The sequence below is a fragment of the Macrosteles quadrilineatus genome, unplaced genomic scaffold (genome assembly GCF_028750875.1).
Source record: "Macrosteles quadrilineatus isolate MER2022 unplaced genomic scaffold, UCM_ALF_1.0 Scaffold_8__2_contigs__length_117827958, whole genome shotgun sequence".
In the NCBI taxonomy this organism is placed as follows: Eukaryota; Metazoa; Arthropoda; class Insecta; order Hemiptera; family Cicadellidae; genus Macrosteles; species Macrosteles quadrilineatus.
Window position 1 is genome coordinate 61,442,884 of NW_026542601.1, and position 19,736 is coordinate 61,462,619.

At 36.5% G+C, this 19,736-nt stretch overlaps 1 protein-coding gene across 1 annotated transcript in view; it reads left to right on the forward strand.

Moving 5' to 3' along the window:
• The window catches only part of LOC129001493 (TATA-binding protein-associated factor 172-like), a 111,957-nt gene that overhangs the window by 90,227 nt on the left and 1,994 nt on the right, over window positions 1-19,736 (forward strand). The window contains exons 31-36 of the mRNA XM_054428804.1: window positions 164-371; window positions 6,061-6,161; window positions 6,737-6,850; window positions 7,470-7,632; window positions 15,564-15,684; window positions 17,155-17,317. Coding sequence (XP_054284779.1) covers window positions 164-371; window positions 6,061-6,161; window positions 6,737-6,850; window positions 7,470-7,632; window positions 15,564-15,684; window positions 17,155-17,317 — 870 coding nt within the window. The remainder of the gene's footprint in view (window positions 1-163; window positions 372-6,060; window positions 6,162-6,736; window positions 6,851-7,469; window positions 7,633-15,563; window positions 15,685-17,154; window positions 17,318-19,736) is intronic.

A 19,736-nucleotide genomic window follows, 5' to 3' on the forward strand; every position in this document is an offset into this window, starting at 1 on the left:
TGGTTATTAATCAATTAATCATAGTTACTAACAAATTAATTATAGTTTTACCATATTATCATATATAACTTGTTAAAGTTATGTAAATAAATACTAACTACCTACCCTGAAACCTTATAAATATTTATATTTATCTGAAGCTTATTTCTCTGTTTAATACCAGTCGTCCAAGGCCATCAAGCAGTTGAGAGCCAATCATCGGCTGATCCTGTCAGGCACTCCTATACAGAACAACGTGTTGGAGCTGTGGTCCTTGTTTGACTTCCTCATGCCAGGCTTCCTTGGCACAGAGCGGCAGTTCACAGCCAAGTACAGCAGACCCATCCTGGCCTCTAGAGACCCCAAGAGTACACCTGCAGAGCAGGAGGCTGGTAATACATCGATTTTACATAACAAATTATCTCCCAACCAAAGCTGGAAAATCACAATTAAAAACCACGTAGAGAAATGTGGACCAATGTAATCCAACACAAAATAAACCCCTTGATTACACTAATTTTATTTGTAAGAAAACACAAACTTACCACTACAAAAAAAATGAACTTAAAACAAAGAACATTTAACCTTGTTAGAATGAACTACGAGGTTGATTTTGGCTGTTTTAAACTAAGAGTACCAGGAGACTGAGCTTTGCTAGGATTGAATTAAACGTTAAATTTATTAGATCAGCTTGCTTAGAAAGTAAGTACTGTTTTGGAAAAAAACATACCGATAATTTTTTTTCAACAATAGTTATTTGTGCAACTAGTGAGAAAAGTGAGCAATTGGGAAAAACGAGCCGTAGGCGAGTGAGGAATGGTTTCTCGAGTGAGGCAATTGTACTTTGAACTCGAGTTGCACATTATACTTTTTCCTACAGTTACCATAAAACAAATAAATTTGTGAAGAAACATAACCTATTTTTACACAGAAGTGAACTTTTAATAAAACATTTAATGTAAAGTGACAAATACAACAGTACAACAGCTGACCAGCTGATTTACAGCCAGTGCTGCCAACGTATTTCGCGCGCATACGACGTTGCCTGCATGTTACGTGCTCACTATTTCGTGCCTTCACGTTGCAAATCTGGAGTGAGACAAAGTAATTAGAGTGAGACAATGTTAACATTGTCTCACTGATGAGCGAATTGGCCACTTTGCTTTCTCAAATCAGTGAGAGAACATGTACTAGTCCAGGCGCTAAACGGGTTGAGTATGCACTGAAAGTCTGACAAAATTTGACTTTTGATTATTGTTGGGGACATCTAGTAGATGAAAAAAATCGATGATGTCGCATTTCTAGGGTGGTCACAACTCGGGGGGGAGGGGGGAAAATTGCGCGGGTCATAGGTTTACGTTTTCGCGTCTACCTCACAAACGGTTAATGATAGAAAGGTGGTTTAAGCGTTTATCAACGCCTAAATATATTGTCTTTTAAAAAGGTTATTACAACCTTTCTTCTATCTCTTATACTTTAGGCGCTAATCAACATTTATTGCAAAAAATAAAATTTAAAAATACTTTAAAATGAAATATAGGAAATATTGCGCTTGTTTAGGGCATGTTACAAACTATTTATGGTTAGAAAAACTAACAAGTGGTACAACAACACCAAGTTTAAAGAAATCCGTGCAAAAACAACAGAGCTACGTTGATTTCAATAAAAGTAAACGTGGAAAATTCGTAGTAGTATCGAGGCGCGCATGGATGGTACACGTAGCCCACAGTCAATATAGGTTTGATGTTGTAAGTAACTATGGGAAAGCTGAATTTTTCTATGCTGTTAGACCATGTTGAGATGAGCATTTTCCCAAAAGTCCCCACTCCTACCCCTTTGTGCTTTCCTCTACCCCCCCCCCCTTTTAGATAAATTTACAGCCTCTTAGAAATTAAGCTATAACTTTAAAACGGGTAAGGATAATAACGCAATCTTTTATTAATCATTTTGCGTTACGATATTCTACAAAAAGTGTATTTACCATGGTATCAAAAATATTCATAGTTAAAAAATATCATAAACATAAAAAAATATTTTTTACGGATTAATTTATGAAACTTTTTTTGTAGATTTTTTATACGAGGTCGCACAACAAAATGTTTGATACAAAATTTGGGGTGCATAGTTTACATTTTAAAATGATACATAGTTATTAATAGTTTGTTTGCATATAGTGGTTATAGATAGTACAGTACCTATATTGATTTTACAGGACTCTGGCTTTTTTGTGCACCGCAACAATGAAAAAAAAAAAAACGTATATTATGGTTTTTGTATTTGAATTTGCCGCTTTATATAGATTATATTAACGTTATGTAGCTCATTCAGTACATATACAGTCTGTAGTGGATACATATGAATGAATATCGTGCATTTGCTGCTGTACGCCAGAGCCTCATTTTATTATACAGGGTGTCTCACCTAAAGTGAACCAAATAGATAACTTTTTTATTATGAGATATAGAGTTAACTTCTTATGGGACACTACCCTTTATTTTAAGATGATTTTTAGTGGTTTCGAATTTTAAAGATATGTTCGCCATTTTCCAATATGGCTGACAACTTTGTTAGTCCTATGGAATACCCAGTATTTTATGATTGTTTTAGAATGTAAACGAACAATTGTTAAACCTTTTTATTCTTGACATTTTTCTCTAAAGCTACTTGTTTAGGAGTTACATCGCAAAAGAAATGGTTTGTGAGTACATCCTGCATCCTGTAGCTCATAAACGAGTAAGTTTAAGAGCGGAAATACAAAGAATAAAAAAGTTTTCAAATCACATCTACATTTAAAAAAAAAACCATAAAATAAATTGTTCCAATATCAAAGTAAGCTAGCATTTTTGAAAATGGTGGCCATTTTTAAAACAACAAAATCAGTATTTTTTAACGTATTTTATATATTTTTTCGAACGAGGACTTATATGTGACTTATTTATTCTTTGCACTTTCTCTCTCAACTTACTCGTTTATGAGCTACAGGATGCCGAATGTACACCACAAGCCTTTCTTTTAGATATAACACGCTGTAATTCCTAAATAGGGTAGGTTTAGAGAAAAAAAATTCACGAATAAAAAATAGCTTTTAAATTCTAAAAGAATACTTAAATACAGCGTATTCCATAAGAAATAACAAAGTTGTTGGCCATATTGGAAAATGGTGGGCATATATTTTTTATTCGTAACCATCCCTAAAAACATTTTTTACAAACAAAAGGAGTCGTCTAATAAAAAGTTAACTCTATATGGAAAATAAAATGTATGTATGTTCACTATGTAATCTCAACCGGGATGAAACGTGTACCCTTTTATAGCAGAATGTCCAATTTAAAAAAAGATACGTAAATTTTGGTCTAACAAGTTATATTTAAATGAATATGAGTTTTTTTTTTTAATTTTTAAATGGCAAAGATTGGCGGGCACTTAAAGATTGGCGGGAAATTATCTTAAAGAGGCGTGGAGTAAAGGGTGGGAATTGATAATGGAGTATAATTATTAAATTTAAGAATTGAGATATCAATACAAAAATTGGAAAAATCTATGTAATTAAAAAAAAACTATAAAATATTGTTTGTTAAGTATCTATCAAAGTAAATTATAAAAGTAACAGGTTTGTTTTATGAATTATTAACTGTTTGTAGGAAAAACTCTGATTCTCAGTAGGCTACATTTAAATATTATTATTCCTTCAATTGATATCTGATCTATTAGTATGTAGTGATATTTGTGTATGTTCTGTAGTGGAAATCAGTTTATTTTATGAATAATTGTATGTGGTTCATGGATTTTTTAAACTGTTTTAAAATATTTTAAAATCAGTGTGTCTAACACAAAACAGACGGTCTTTGACCATTGTTCTTTGCATTTAAATAAAAAACACTGTATTGACATTTTATTACAATGAACACATTTTCTTCTTCTTCTTCAGAAATCTATAATAATTCTTTTTAAATATTTATTCATCTAATAATTCTTTTTGTAGATTATCGAAACGCAAAATGATTAATAAAAGATTGCGTTATTATCCTTACCCGTTTCAAAGTTATAGCTTAATTTCTAAGAGGCTGTAAATTTATCTAAAAGGGGGGGGGGTAGAGGAAAGCACAAAGGGGTAGGAGTGGGGACTTTTGGGAAAATGCTCATCTCAACATGGTCTAACAGCATAGAAAAATTCAGCTTTCCCATAGTTACTTACAACATCAAACCTATATTGACTGTGGGCTACGTGTACCATCCATGCGCGCCTCGATACTACTACGAATTTTCCACGTTTACTTTTATTGAAATCAACGTAGCTCTGTTGTTTTTGCACGGATTTCTTTAAACTTGGTGTTGTTGTACCACTTGTTAGTTTTTCTAACCATAAATAGTTTGTAACATGCCCTAAACAAGCGCAATATTTCCGATATTTCATTTTAAAGTATTTTTAAATTTTATTTTTTGCAATAAATGTTGATTAGCGCCTATAGTAAAAGAGATAAAAGAAAGGTTGTAATAACCTTTTTAAAAGACAATATATTTAGGCGTTAATAGACGCTTAAACCACCTTTCTATCATTAACCGTTTGTGAGTTAGACGCGGAAACGTAAACCGATGACCCGCGCAACTTCCCCCCCTCCCCCCCGAGTTGTGACCACCCTAGAAATGCGACATCATCGATTTTTTTCATCTACTAGATGTCCCCAACAATAATCAAAAGTCAAATTTTGTCAGACTTTCAGTGCATACTCAACCCGTTTAGCGCCTGGACTATACATTGTTAGGTAACTGTAGGAAAAATTTATTCTTGCAAGAAAGAGGATACGTATCTTCAACTATTTTTTTACATAGTTTCCACCATTGTTTAGACATTTGTTGTAGCGAGGAACCAACTTTTCTATATCCTCTTCACAGAAAGATGCCGCCATTGAAGAGAAAAATTGCCGTAAGCATTTTCGGAACCCAGCGGGAACACATCTTGCGATAATTCAAGCGATTAACCACAATATCATGCACAAGAGATTTTGAAATTTGTGTAAATTCATCAGAAAGCATTCTTATGGTGAAACGTCTGTTTTCACAAACTTTTTTCATTCCCTTTTTCAACCCATTCGTGACTCTCAACAGATGGCTCATGAACATTGGTTCGCCCATCATTGAATTGCCAAACCCATTTTCTTAACATTCCATCACTGACAACTTTTCCTCCATAAACTTCTGTAAGTCGGCAATGAATTTCAGCAGGCTTCACGTTCCTTGCGTTAAAAAATCGTATTACAGAACACTTCAGGATCAGAAATTGTTTAAAACATTTTGAATGTACACTAACTAATGTAAACATAACTCAATTTTCCATTATTGTGTGAGCTGTTCAACAATGAACCAAGGAGACTAGTGCGCATGTAAGTAACATCGTTGTTAGCGCTGTGCCGGTGGTAGAACAAAACGTTACTTACTTCCAGGACAAGACTCGTATTTAGCTAAATTAAAGAAAGATATTTGTTATGTAAGGTAATCAACGTGAACAAAGTTTAGATGATACAAAGAAAACATTTTATTATACCTTTATAAATACATAGATCGCTATAAAATTTACCTGCACCATTTTCATTAACTGCAGCTACAAAAAGGTATCGACGATAACATGGGCTCTTTAGAGGGCTGAAGTGCGGAAACTGGGTTTTTCCAGCCTTGTAACCAACTCCAATCGATTTCTTGTGGCCAAATACCCCATAATAGACAACAAAATGAAAAATCCTCGAACGAAAAAAAGTTTATCCGTACATGCGTTTGTGATTATAGGATTTTTAGCTGATTTCATGCAAAGGAAATGTAAAAATAACTATGAACAAACTTCTATTGCTTGCTAGAAAGTATAATATCCTATGCAAATTCCAAGGATATTATACTTAGTAGGAGTTAAAATAGTATATCAGACAGGAAAAAAGGAAAAACACATCCTGAGTTTTAATAAATGCTACATACATTAAACAATCAATTATAACAAACATTTACATACATTGATTGAAGCAACATAATGAATTAGTTCAATTAATTGGGCAAATTGTAAACTAATTTTCTACAATGTTATATTATTTACAGGAGTTCTTGCTATGGAGGCTCTTCACAAGCAAGTTCTTCCTTTTGTCTTAAGAAGAATGAAGGAAGATGTACTCAAGGATCTACCACCAAAAATCACTCAGGTAAAATATATTTATAGTTAAATATTTAAGGACTATGACTCTATGTTCCTAGAAACCTCTCATACTGGTGATTTGGAGGAGTTGTTGATTCTTGAAACTTTTGGACTTTTGATTCAATTTCAATACCAAAATAAAACAAATCCTAGTTTTTTCAAACCTTTGTATTGTGCATCTTAGTTTAGTTGGCAATTAAAATCTTGTCTGAAATTGAAAATTTTAATTTTTAGAAAAGGAATCAGGCTGTAATCTGTCAGGCATTTAAGTTTCCCATGTGACTGTTGCTTTCTCGGATTTCTCTTCTCCTTCAGCAGTCCAGTGAAACCAACCTGAGATTATTCTGTTGTTTATGCTTTTGCTCTCTGTTTAGTTTAACACTGCATTTTTAGCTATTCTCATTCTGTTCAGTGAACCTAGGGGTAGGTGTTGGTCTCCAACAAAACTGCTGCTCGAGATTCTTAATGAAACATTCATGGGCCACAGATCCCCCACATATTTTGTTGTTGTTGTTATACCAACAATAAGACATAAGTATTTACACTGTAATATTACTAATATTTGTAATGGTTACTGTACAGGACTACTACTGTGACTTGAGCCCTCTACAAGAGAGACTGTATGAAGATTTCTCCCGGTCCCGTAGCTTATCTGACATCAGTTCTACGCAGAGCAACAACACACACATCTTCCAGGTAAGTCTCATCCAAATAGGAAAATCATTTAATATATATAATATTTAACACTTCCAACTGATTTTAGCTTAAAAAGTTTAAAGTTGGTCCATGTTTGTGTAGTTTAGTAGAGTTATGTCAGGAAAAAAGGTAGTTAGTTTCTTTCCAACCTCACCTATTTTATCTGTTTGTCAACAATTTAAATTTAAATGTCACAAAATTTATTCAGATGAGCAAACTTACCAACAATTGTGTGTAAAACTAAACAGTTGTTTGCGGTTGAAAAAACTAACTCAGGTAAAGCATTGTATGTTAACAAAATAATAACAATATGGCTTAGGTATGAAATTGTACTAATCTTTTGTAGACACCCTGTATTTTTTCAATAATTGTGAAAAAGTGTTTAGGTGTTGCAGAACATTTTTCATCTTTTGATAGTTTTGTTATATGCATGTCTTGTTTGTGTCACTGTCATCCAGTTTTTCCCTGTAAACAAATTAAATTCCTCACCTCTATGCGCCGTTTTGTTTCACATACTGAGTAGAGAAAGCTAAATGACAATGAATGTTCAATTAGTTAGTTGATAGTTAGCCTACTACATTTGTATCTCTTCATTTGTTGATAAAAGTGTAATTTTCAGGCACTGAGGTATTTACAGAATGTCTGCAACCATCCTAAGCTAGTCCTCACTCCACAGCATCCTGAGTTCCAGAAGATCTTAGCAGAACTGAAGTCTCACAACTCATCTCTCTCAGAGATTGAGCACGGCTGCAAACTACCTGCTTTAAAACAACTGTTGCTGGGTGAGTAATTGTTGATTTTTAATTCCGTTGTGACTGTTGTGTACAAAGGCCTTTTTATACGTAAAATTTTGAAATTAATTTAAAAATCATACTACTTACAGTTTGTTTGTCATAATTTCGTGAACAAAGACTCTACAACATCGCTATTGACACTATTAATGGTTTAGCATGTCAGCTGACATATATGTGTTAGCTGTGAAATTTGTTTGTATCTAGTACAAAATTGCAGTCATTTGAAAATGTTTTGGAAATTTATCAGTGTTTCTCAGGCTGATTAAACTTTTTTTACTGGACTAACGGTTTTTGCTGATGCCCTTCTTTAATAAAGACACTTTCATACCATATGAAGGTGTTCTGAGGTCAGTCTACCTGATGTAGCCGATTAAAAAGTTTAGAGGAAGTATCCACATATTTTTAATTTTCTTCAGCGTAAAGGTTGATTCACACACATTAGTGCAGTCATAGTTCAGTCACATTTGCATCCAAAATTTGTCCGAGTCAACTGTCTATCAGTTGGTTTCAGTCAGGCTTCCGTCACTTTATTTACAGTGATTTTTCTGTCAAGATTTTATTAACTATGAGTATTTAAGTAAATGTTTAAATGTGATAAAGATACAATTACCCCAATGACTGATTTAACTATGGAAGAGTCAGCTGCTGTAGTGATAGCCTTAGATGACAAAGAGATTGAAAATAACAGAAAAAACTAACTTCAATCAAAGCTTTTACTTCGTCGTTTAACACGTTCGCTACTGCAATAGTACGAAATTTTTCATTCACATGGACCAGCGACGCACATATGCGACGCCCGGTTTCCACCCATAGCCTGCCGTCGCATATTTGCGTCGGGGTTCTAATGTTATTAAAATGCTTATATCTTTGTAACGGTCTATTTGAAGGCACTGAATTCCCTGCAGTGGTCTACAGAGATGTCTGACGCACAACTGCGTCGCTTGGTCTGTGTATATGATGATTTGTCACGTCATATGATAGTTGGAAAAACTGGTCTTTACTTTTTTGCATCACTGTATGTATGTATGCAGTATGTATGCTGCATTATCCTATGTAGCTTTTATATGTGTTCAGTTATAAACTGTTCTTGAATAATCTGTTTTTTTTTTTACTTACTTTCACCTCAAAACACAAAAAAATTAACTGTCGCATATAATATGCGATGTTTGGTCTATTTCAAGAAAACTATGATAATTTTCACTATTGTCTTCGCTGTAGACCGGGCGTCGCAAATATGTGACATTACAAAAGGTTATAAAAAATAAAAATAAAAAATAAATTATTTACAAACACGATTGTAGCGTATTACAATGTAAATGATCTCTGTTTTAAAGGTTTTCGCCCGTGGTCTGTGTACTGTTATCCAAGTGACAGCCGGTCTATGTGTAAGATTCAAATGTATACCTCGGTCTGTGGCAATGAACGCGGCGTCGCATATATGCGACGCTCAGTAGTGAACGTGTTAAGGCTAAAGACTTCAGAAGATAGGATTTTTCTTCCTCAAACTCATCATCTCCCAAGTCAAGCCTTTGGCAGAAGCTTCCGTAATCTTTAGTACCTGACATGTCCTTCTCAGCTTTTCTTGTAATGGTGCTTTTGTGTTTTCCCTCCTTCCTTTTATTCATTTAAACTCTCCTACATGTCATGAGCCGTTTTGTTCGCCTCAATCCTATTTTCTTTCCTTTTCAAATGGGATTTCATGCTTTTGTAATGCCACATTGGACCGTACTGAAAGTCGAATGCAGCAGCTCTTGCTCTGAAAGTAAAAGAACCCCTCTTGCCTCGATTAACTTGTTTCCCATCAGTAAACTTTGCCACTAATGACATGTAGTTTTCAGCAAGGTTGCTCGTTTGGTTTTCCCATAGTAAGTTAGCCCTCAGAAGAACAAGCTTTAGGGCTTCCAACACCTTATTAGCCACGAGAAGCATAGTACCCTCATGTTCTTTCTCAGTACCAACTGCCTTACAAAAATAAGGCTTACATCTTATATGGTTTCCTAGGACATGGCAAGGGCTGTTCCTAAAGTATGCTTTCTACTTTTCGATATTTTTTTCGCTGGAATGGTGCATAATCGCTCCACGTGCTGCTGCCTTCAGTCGCTTTATAATGTTAACACTCAGGAATCTTTTCTCTGTGTTGCCATTCTCTCTCAGTTTATATAGCCTCTTTGTGTAGTTCTTGATCATGTGGTTTGTACATTCAACTTTTTCTACAAAACGACCGTAAGGCACCATCTCTCTAACTTTCTGATGCACACTAGAATCGCCATCACCTATCATTTTCCTGTACTGAACACCATGGATCTTTTGGCTGGAATTAAAAGCCTCCACTAACATGTCTGACTCCATTGAAGCGCTAGGTCCACTCCAATTTTTCAAACATTTTTCATGGTCAGTAGTGGTTCCTTTTAGGGATGGACGGGATTGAATTTTTAGTTCGGGACGGGACGGGACGGGATTTTTATTTCCTTCCCGATTTTCGGGACGGGACGGGACGGGATTTTTTTCTGTGCATAAAAAGAAAGTACTGTATTGCAAGTACCAAAAAAGACATACGAAATCAATTTTTACCATTTGTGGCACTGATCTATAAAAACCAAAAAATGGGTAACAATTTACAGGTACCTATAGAAACTTGTGACTCGCGGGTCACGGGGTGATCGTCTGTATGACTCACGGACAACGGTCATGGCGCGATCATCGACATGACTCGCGGTCACGGCGCGATCGTCGGTATGACTTCGCGGTCACGGGGTTATCGTCGGTATGACTCCACGGTCACGGCGCGATCGTCGGCATGACTCGCGGTCACGGCACGATCGTCGGTATGACTCGCGGTCACGGCGCGATCGTCGGTATGACTCCGCGGTCACGGCGCAATCGTCGGTGCGGTATGACTTGCGGTCACGGCGCGATCGTCGGTATGACTCCGCGGTCACGGGGTTATCGTCGGTATGACTCGCGGTCACGGCGCAATCGTCGGTGCGGTATGACTAGCGGTCACGGCGCGATCGTCGGTATGACTCCGCGGTCACGGGGTTATCGTCGATATGACTCGCGGTCACAGCATGATCGTCGGTATGACTCGCGATCACGGCTCGATCGTCAGCATGACTCCGCCATCACGGCATGATCGTCAGTATGACTCCGCGGTCACGGCGCGATCGTCGGTAGGACTCCGCGGTCACGGCGCGATCGTCGGTATGACTTCGCGGTCACGGGGTTATCGTCGGTATGACTCCACGGTCACGGCGCGATCGTCGTCATGACTCGCGGTCACGGCACGATCGTCGGTATGACTCGCGGTCACGGCGCGATCGTCGGTATGACTCCGCGGTCACGGGGTTATCGTCGGTATGACTCCACGGTCACGGCGCAATCGTCGGTGCGGTATGACTTGCGGTCACGGCGCGATCGTCGGTATGACTCCGCGGTCACGGGGTTATCGTCGGTATGACTCGCGGTCACGGCGCAATCGTCGGTGCGGTATGACTTGCGGTCACGGCGCGATCGTCGGTAGGACTCCGCGGTCACGGCGCGATCGTCGGTAGGACTCCGCGGTCACGGCGCGATCGTCGGTAGGACTCCGCGGTCACGGCGCGATCGTTGGTATGACTCGCGGTCACGGCGCGATCGTCGGTAGGACTCCGCGGTCACGGCGCGATCGACGGTAGGACTCCGTGGTCACGGCGCGATCGTCGGCATGACTCGCGGTCACGGCGCAGTCGTCGGTAGGACTCCGCGGTCACGGCGTAATCGTCGAAATGACTTCGTCTCCTGCGTTCGCGGACCTATCGCTCGCAATAACGGCGTTATCGGCACTCGCGAAGCGGAAAAATCGCCGACGATCGGACCAAATCCCGTCCCGAAAAATTCCCGAGGCAAATGTAATCCCGTCCCGATAATCGGGAATATTTTTTTCCCGAAAAATTCCCGAAATTTCGGGACCCGTCCATCCCTAGTTCCTTTCTTTTTTAAGTGTGCACACATTGAGCAGTACTTGTTTCTCACATCTAACTCCAGAATTAGCTTAGTATCTGTGACCATGGCTACGATGAGACCATCCTCCATCCACTATTACCGTTATGAACGGAATAATATTCTTCGTCACATCACCGTTCTCTATAGCCAATTTCTTTTCTTCAACGCCAGCTTCAATCATGGAATCATACAACATGTCTTGCCATACCTTAAAAACAAAAATAAATATTACTGTAAAATCATCTTATAGAATCTATATAATTAATACGCTACATGAAACTTTGTCGGTTGAACTCCTCCGCCATTTCTAAACCGATTTTATCCATTGACGTCTCATTGGAAAGAGTGTGTCGCGTAGATTTGCAAACTGACCTAACATTTTTGAAAAAGTCCCTTGGGCTCTGCCCCAGTGGCTGTTAAAGTTCCCATGTTATCCTTATGAAGAACATGATTGTTTAAATTTTGATCAGCTGTATATTTTAATTGCTGTTATTTTTCATTTCAAAGTCTTTTAAACTCATCGGAAATTATGATGACTTTTATTTGTTTTTAAATAACTACTTTACTTCTTTGCAATTGCTTGATTTCGAGCAACGTGTTTACTAGTTCATTATAAAAACATTAAAATAAGTAAAATTTGACTGCTAAGACTGCCGGGAATTCATATTTATTTGTGTTTGGTAAGTATTTTAGGGTTTGATTTAATTTTGAAGGTTTTTGCAACACTAAAATACTGTTTTTGGTACTTTGGTTTTATCTGGATGCTACTTATATTAGAGGTATTTTTTTTTTTACCGGAGACCAAAAATAACTACATAATTTGAAAGACAATACTTTAATTGACTTACTGTCCAAATTCGACATGATTACCATTAGCGGCCTTTGAGTTCTACCTCCCTGAAGGCTGCAATGTCGGCGAGGATTGAGTTGAATGCGTCGCCGCCACTATACTACGCCAAGTAGGTATACAGCGCGCTGCGGCGGCTATATTAGGTTGTGTTATCATAAATATGTTTGCAGGACTTTCCTCGTTTTGTTATAAATTGAACGATAACCAATGAGTCATGATTTCGCCCGTCAAATACCCTAGATACAGGCGGTGACAGGTGATGCACGCGCTCCGGTCAACGACCTGACCTTGGCCTACTAGGAGGGGATTTGGCGTGCGAAAGTATGACTCATCTGGTATTGTTTTATTTATAACGAAACGAGGAAAGTCCTACAAACATATTTATGATAACATAACCGCCGCAGCGCGCTTGCTGTATAAGGGTGGCCTCCTGATAATACCAAAGTACCCCTTTGGTAACTAAAACTATTTTTATCAAACAAACTTAATTAACTCTTAAATATAATTTCAAGTTCAAGAACCATACCTGTCCTAGGCATTCTTCTGCTGTTCTAAAATCCTTTTCGCTGATTGGTGAAATGTCAATCGATGATAAAACTTCTTCCATGTTTTTGTGAAACCAGAACTGTTTCCAGAACCGATTAATGAAAATCCCCATACTATTTGGTCTACAAAAGGCAATTTTGAGGGCGAGTCTGACAGGGAACTGTTACTGTCACTTGCTGCAATTAGTTGCTGTGTTTCAATATTTACATACAAAACTGTAAATTTTCGTAGTCACTTATCATGAATACAGTAGCTATTTTTTATTCAGCTCATATAATAAATTAACTACTGTCAGTGGAATGAACTAAATTAGACAGTATGCAAAAAGGAGATCAAAGAGGATGAATATTTGTTTGTTTGTATTTATGTTTTACCTATGGACTTAGTAGCTAGCATACATTAGAAAAAAAAGAAAGAAAAATAAATTTTAAAAAATTCGCAAATTATCAAAAATTATTCATGAAATTAAAAACATAAACATAGCTGTTAACAATCCTACTTTGACAGTTCTCATTGCGTATCACAGTTTTTTGTTGCTGCTTAGTTCAAATTAGCTGTTCTCATAAATGCAAAAAAATAATAGTGCTGCTCCCTGTTGGTAAATCTTATAACTTTTTAATGCTTTTCATATCGTATAACCAACTTTTTTAGTTGAAACAGCTGACTGTTCTTTAATTCCCTTTTAATATGAATACTCATAAGGTTAACATGGGGAACTACAGAGCCACTGGGGCGGAGCCCGAAAGGATTTTTGACATAAGAATATGCCTATATGTTAATCGGGAATGTGACCTATCATCATGCCAAATTTCAGCCCAATCCGTCCTCTAGTTACCTAATGCTTGATTGAACTTCAAACAAACACACAAACTTTCACATTTTTTATAATATTAGTAAGATAAGATGAATTTGAACGGTTGGTGTTTTTAGCCTCTAGGGACCTCAGAACGAAAATGTAAATCGGTCCCGGGTCCAGGGCTTATCATGAGTACTACCTTAATAGCTCTAATAGCCCTATATGGGAAATTTGCTAAACAAATTTTCTTATTGAAACACGATCCTACTAAAATTATAAGTGAGAAAGTTTGGATGGATGAATGTTTGTGACAAGTAAACGAAAAAAATAATGGTCGGATTGGGCCGAAATTTTGGCATTATGATAGCTCATATTCCCGATTAACATATAGATGCATTCTTATCTCAAAAATCCTTTCGGACTCCACCCCAGTGGCTCTGGAGTTTCCCATTTTAACCTTATGAGTATTCATTTTTAAAAGGAATAAAAGAATTTTGTCAGCTGTTTCAACTACACAAGTTGGCATTAAAAATTTATAAGGTTTACCAACAGGGTGCAGCACTATTATTTTTTTGCATTTATAACAACATCTAATTTGAACCAACTAGCAACAAAAAACAGTGAAAAATTAATTTTTTTTTGTATTGTTTAGGTGCAGTGGTAGAACATTATGGCTATGGTAGATGTGCTATACTATAGCATACCGTAAATTAAAAGAACCAAATTTTCTTAAACTGTTTCCTCTTCCATTGCAAACACAAATGAATGAATGAATGATTTATTCCGTTAAATTTGCTACAAAGTACAATGGTTACATTTTTTACTATAATATTAAGTTAACAACATGAAATAATCAAGAACAGAAAAAATTAATAAAGTTGTGAACATAATGTTGAATTATACAAAAACTAGCAAAACGAACATAATAAACTTATAATTTTGTAGCTAGTTATAATTAATTGGTCTTGTGGAATGAGCAGAGATAGACGAACTCTGCCTGTACGTCTGCTGGGTTGCATATATAAAGCACGAGTATAACTGCAATAAGCATTTTATACCTATACGCCAACCCCGTTTGAAGGACGGGTACTCTGCTAGTATTCTATAAATTTAAAAATGTCAAACACCTACATCACACTACCGTCAGGCGTCCCTACAATCCCAAAATATCGTTGGGAATGAATCGGAAATTGACTGACGGACCTGTGCAGAAACAGGGCTGGATGAGTTAGGTAACACAACAGGAAAGCCAATAGAGAATACATTTTTTTGGCTGTGACTTGACTGCTGTGACTGACCCGTGACACGCTGGAACTGATATGTGTGAATATACTTTAAGGGAACCCATGTTAATGCATTTTCTAGGCATCATTAAATGATTGCCATGCCATACTGAGTTGGGATAGAGACCTCCGGTTTTTGCTGATTCTTCTTTCTTTAGTTAAATAAAACCTTTAAAATAAGGTGTCACTTGATGGAGCTTTAGATTAACATTTTTAAGCAATCCCCAAGATATCTTATTTTAAAACCCTGGGCAAAATTGGCATACCAATCATAAAGTGCACTTTTAGGCACCCACCCTCAAATCAGCATCAAAAAGTAAGTGAGGGTATCCATACTTTTGCCTAGTCCTATATTTCCTTTCCCTCAACGCTTATAACTAATTATTGTGGTGTAGGTTTGGCTTACAGTAACTAAACAGCAGAACCATATTATTTACATTATTTGCCATGATGCTTGTTGTAGATTGTGGCATAGGTACAGCGTTGGATAACTCTACAGCAGCTCCTGTAGTCTCTCCTCATCGAGCTCTCATCTTCTGTCAGATCAAAGCAATGCTGGATATTGTCGAGAATGATTTGCTCAAGTGAGTGTGTCCTATGTTAACCTGTATTTTTGCATGTTTAAAATCCTTAACCGTTAACAAAAGAGATAACTATTATAACAAAATCATATTTTTCCATCAACAATGTTTGAACTCTATAATTTTCAAGTGCTCCTGGATCAAGGTTTAACACTATTTGGGAATTCACAATTAGAATCAGTTATTTCCAAAAGTCTATTCTTTACTTCATTGGCTAAAATCTTGACTTTGGTTTAGACATCACTATTGATGATTGATCCACAAAGTTTATTACAATTTAATAAATTCAGGTCTAGTCTAGTTGTTTGAACAGTCATTGAATGTCTGTAAACTTCACTGAAAACCACAAATGCTTAAAATCTAGCTGAGACCGTTGTGCTTTCACAATAGCACCACTCGTCTGCTACAATGACAGACAATGCCTTTCAGATAGCTGAATCACTAATAGCTAGGTCAGCAGAAAAACATCTAATTTCTTTAGATATTCATTGGTATTTAAATACTAGACAATTGAAAAAAAATGTTTCACCAATTTACACTTCTTCCTGAGGCTTTAGCTTTTGAAGCATCACGTTCTGTGTTTTTTTAATAAAAAAATAACAGGATATAATACTTTTTAATCATTAAACATTAAACTGAAACTAATTAGCAAATTTCACTATAGTAGCTATCTACTATTTACTATTTACAAACTTGTAGAAGCTTTAGTAATTGTTATATGCAAACATTTTTTTTTCTTTTCTTGTAAATTTAATTGTTGGGGATAGAATTTAAATATTTCAAAAAATCTTAATATGAGTCTTTATTGCCATTGTATAAGCATAATACATCTTTAACATATCTATGCCAATAGATTATTTCTTTTTTAAACGGGTTGTCGCCGTTTATGATTTTTTATGATTCTAGATGACGCGAACCAGCATGATCGGATCATGGAAACGGGGTTTTATAGGATGAAAATAGGTTTTTCTAATTTTTGTCCCTCAAAACAGAACATTTCCCAATTTCTCTTAGAGCTTAAAAGAGCTTAACAAAAATTTAGTATATCAAAGTATTTTTGTACAATTATTATTATTAACAGAGAAAATTAAAAAAAAGTAATTTAAAATTCCCATGTTATTTTTAAGAAGAATATTGTAAAATGTTTTAGTTTGCTTGTTTATGGATATATTGTGATAAAACTTGGCAAATTTTCTTATTTTATATTACAAACAGTTGCAACACTGTCCAAGAGAGAGATGAAGTACATTAGAACTTACTGGTCCAATTTAGAGTGAGGTAGATTCTGGACTGAGATGCCATTTGTCATTCTGCTAGGATCGATCAATAAATTAATGATACTATCTAACCAAAGGTCAACATTATGAAGTATAAAGACCAAGATTTGAACAATCCCTCTTACAAAAAGTAAAGTAATGATACTATGGTAGATAGATAAAAGACTATATCACTTACAATACTGTGCATTTGCAGAAAGCACCTTCCATCAGTGACGTACTTGCGGCTGGATGGCTCAGTACCTCCGAGTTGCAGACATAATGTCGTGGCAAGGTTCAACTCTGACCCCTCCATAGACGTGTTGTTGTTGACCACTCAAGTGGGAGGTCTAGGACTCAATCTTACCACTGCTGATACTGTGAGTAAGCTAACTTTTCAAAAACTAGCATAATTACTTTTAGGGCTATAAGACTGTTTACCCGCCTTTCATGGCTTCTTGGTCATCAACACGTTTGCTGCAGCCCATCAAATGGCAGGCGTAGCCCCGGTGCGGCACAGCGTCAAGCGGACCCGTTTTGCTTTAAAATATTTTGGTCTGACAAATAGCAAATGATGTGTGGTGATGTGTTCTGTGTTACGACGAGAGTCAACGTAGTTTGCTGAAACACTCACAGATAGCAGCACTGTCTGGAACCAGCCAGTCCCATTGTATTGCCAATAGGAGGGAGAAAAACGGGACATTAAGTTGATTTCTAAGCTTGCCAGAATTAGATTTTCAGGGTAAATCTACTACCAACCTACATCACTATAAAGCACCCGTTCCTAGCTAAACGCAGACATAAAAATATGGGTTCTTCCCAGTGCGCTGCTGTGCAGAAATTAAATGGCATGTAGGCGATGCCGGCACTCATTGGTGAGCGTTCAGCGTGGCAGAACTAGAGCACTCACCGGTGCTCCGGTGAACGTGCCCATAGCTATACCTGACACCAGATGCATAAAAGAATTTTTAAAGGAGGGTACAAGATCTTATCCATTCTTTTGCTACTTGCTCAACAAAAAAGTTGTTTAAAGTCCCAAAAAGTCCATTGCAAACAGCCTTCTTAAGGAAGTTGGATTCCCTCAGATGGTCAATGGTGATTGAGTTTCCTGCTGATTGTGTCTCCAAGGTAGATAAAGCTTCCCAACAACTTACCTGTCATTGAGAGCAGGTGGGATGAGTCTACCGTACAAGCATTGTTTAGTCGCTTTTTCTGGAGGATGTAACTATAGTAGACAACATGCCATGTAGCTGTGGTGCAGAAATTCAGATTATGGATCACATTAATTATTGCCCTGATGACTCTCCTTACTGGATTGCTCAGGATACATCCTACACGGCTGGATTTCAAGGTCTTCCTATGACCTTGGAATTAGCTTCATTCTATGACAAATGAGTGCAACTACTTCGTACAGAAGATTTTTTGTACAACTTAAATTATACACACCAGCGAACACATAACAAAATAGAAGCGCTACTCGGAGCGCAGGAGCGTGGCAGTCTGACTAGCCGACGAAACGGACAAAGATGGCGGCGCTAGCCTAGTCCCGGCGTGTGCAACGCGCTGGTCGTCTGCTATGCTTCGAGTCAGTGTTGTTTACATAGGCTTTGTTTAAATGTAAAAATACTTTTGTATAAAAATTACTTAGGTTTTTCTGGAAGTACATTGTCGTATTAGTATATTGTTGGAAATATCTTAAAGTAAATCGATTGTTTTACTGTAGTAAATATATTTTTTTATCGCGGGAGAAATTTTTGTTTACAAATATATATCTGTTTAAAAAACATCTTTGTTCGCATTATAAATCTGTCATATTGGTGTTATTTCTTGTGTCACGACAAACACGATGGCATTTTGAACGACATTTTTAGGGTATTATTAACGATGCTAGCATACGTTTTAAAAATAAACATCAGCATAAAAACTATTGTGAGTAAAAATTTTAAAATGCATGGAACTGTTAACAATAAACCTACCAATAAGCCATAACAATTTCAGAAATATTGGCTGAGTGGTTTGTTTACAATTAAATTTTAAACTTCGGTGTTAGTGCAGAGGTTCTTAAAAATCGGTACTTTTTAGGATCTTTCAACTATATAAATTTTTCTGGTAAACGGAATTTTTTTTAATTGTTACCACGTAAAATGTATTTAAACCAGCTTATATTTAATTTTTCTCCCAACAAAATCGGATAATTCATCTCAAGAGATATTTAGGCTCAAACTCGAGTGCATATATTTATTTCCCCGACAGTAGTCCCGGCGTGTGCAGCGCGCTAGTCGTCTGCTATCCTTGATGAGAATAGTGTAGATATAAAGTTAATGATATTAGTGTAAAGGAAAACAATGTAATTGAGGACTTGACGAACAAAGTACTTGGACAATATGTAGGTGTAAATTTGTTTCCAAATAGTACACATTTCTCAGGATATGAAACAATATGGACAAAAATCATTTTTGTTTAGTACCTAATTAAAATTATTGCTCAAAAATATTCCAATGTTAGAGTTCGCTACTACTGTAAAATAAGTAGCAAAAGTCTTCACAAAAATAAAATCAGGCAACATCTCAATAAAACTGTAATTTTTCTGGGACAATAAATTGAGTGTAATTTTACAAATATATTTGGGAAGTTTAATTTAACTTACATAATTATCTTTAGTTTATCTTGGATGATATTGAAAGCAAATTTGTCCTTAAAAAGCTGTGCCAAACGGTTGAAAATTCTCCATAGACCATATTTGAAAATTTCTTTAATATATAAAATATTACAGTACAACAGTATAAATACAACACTGCA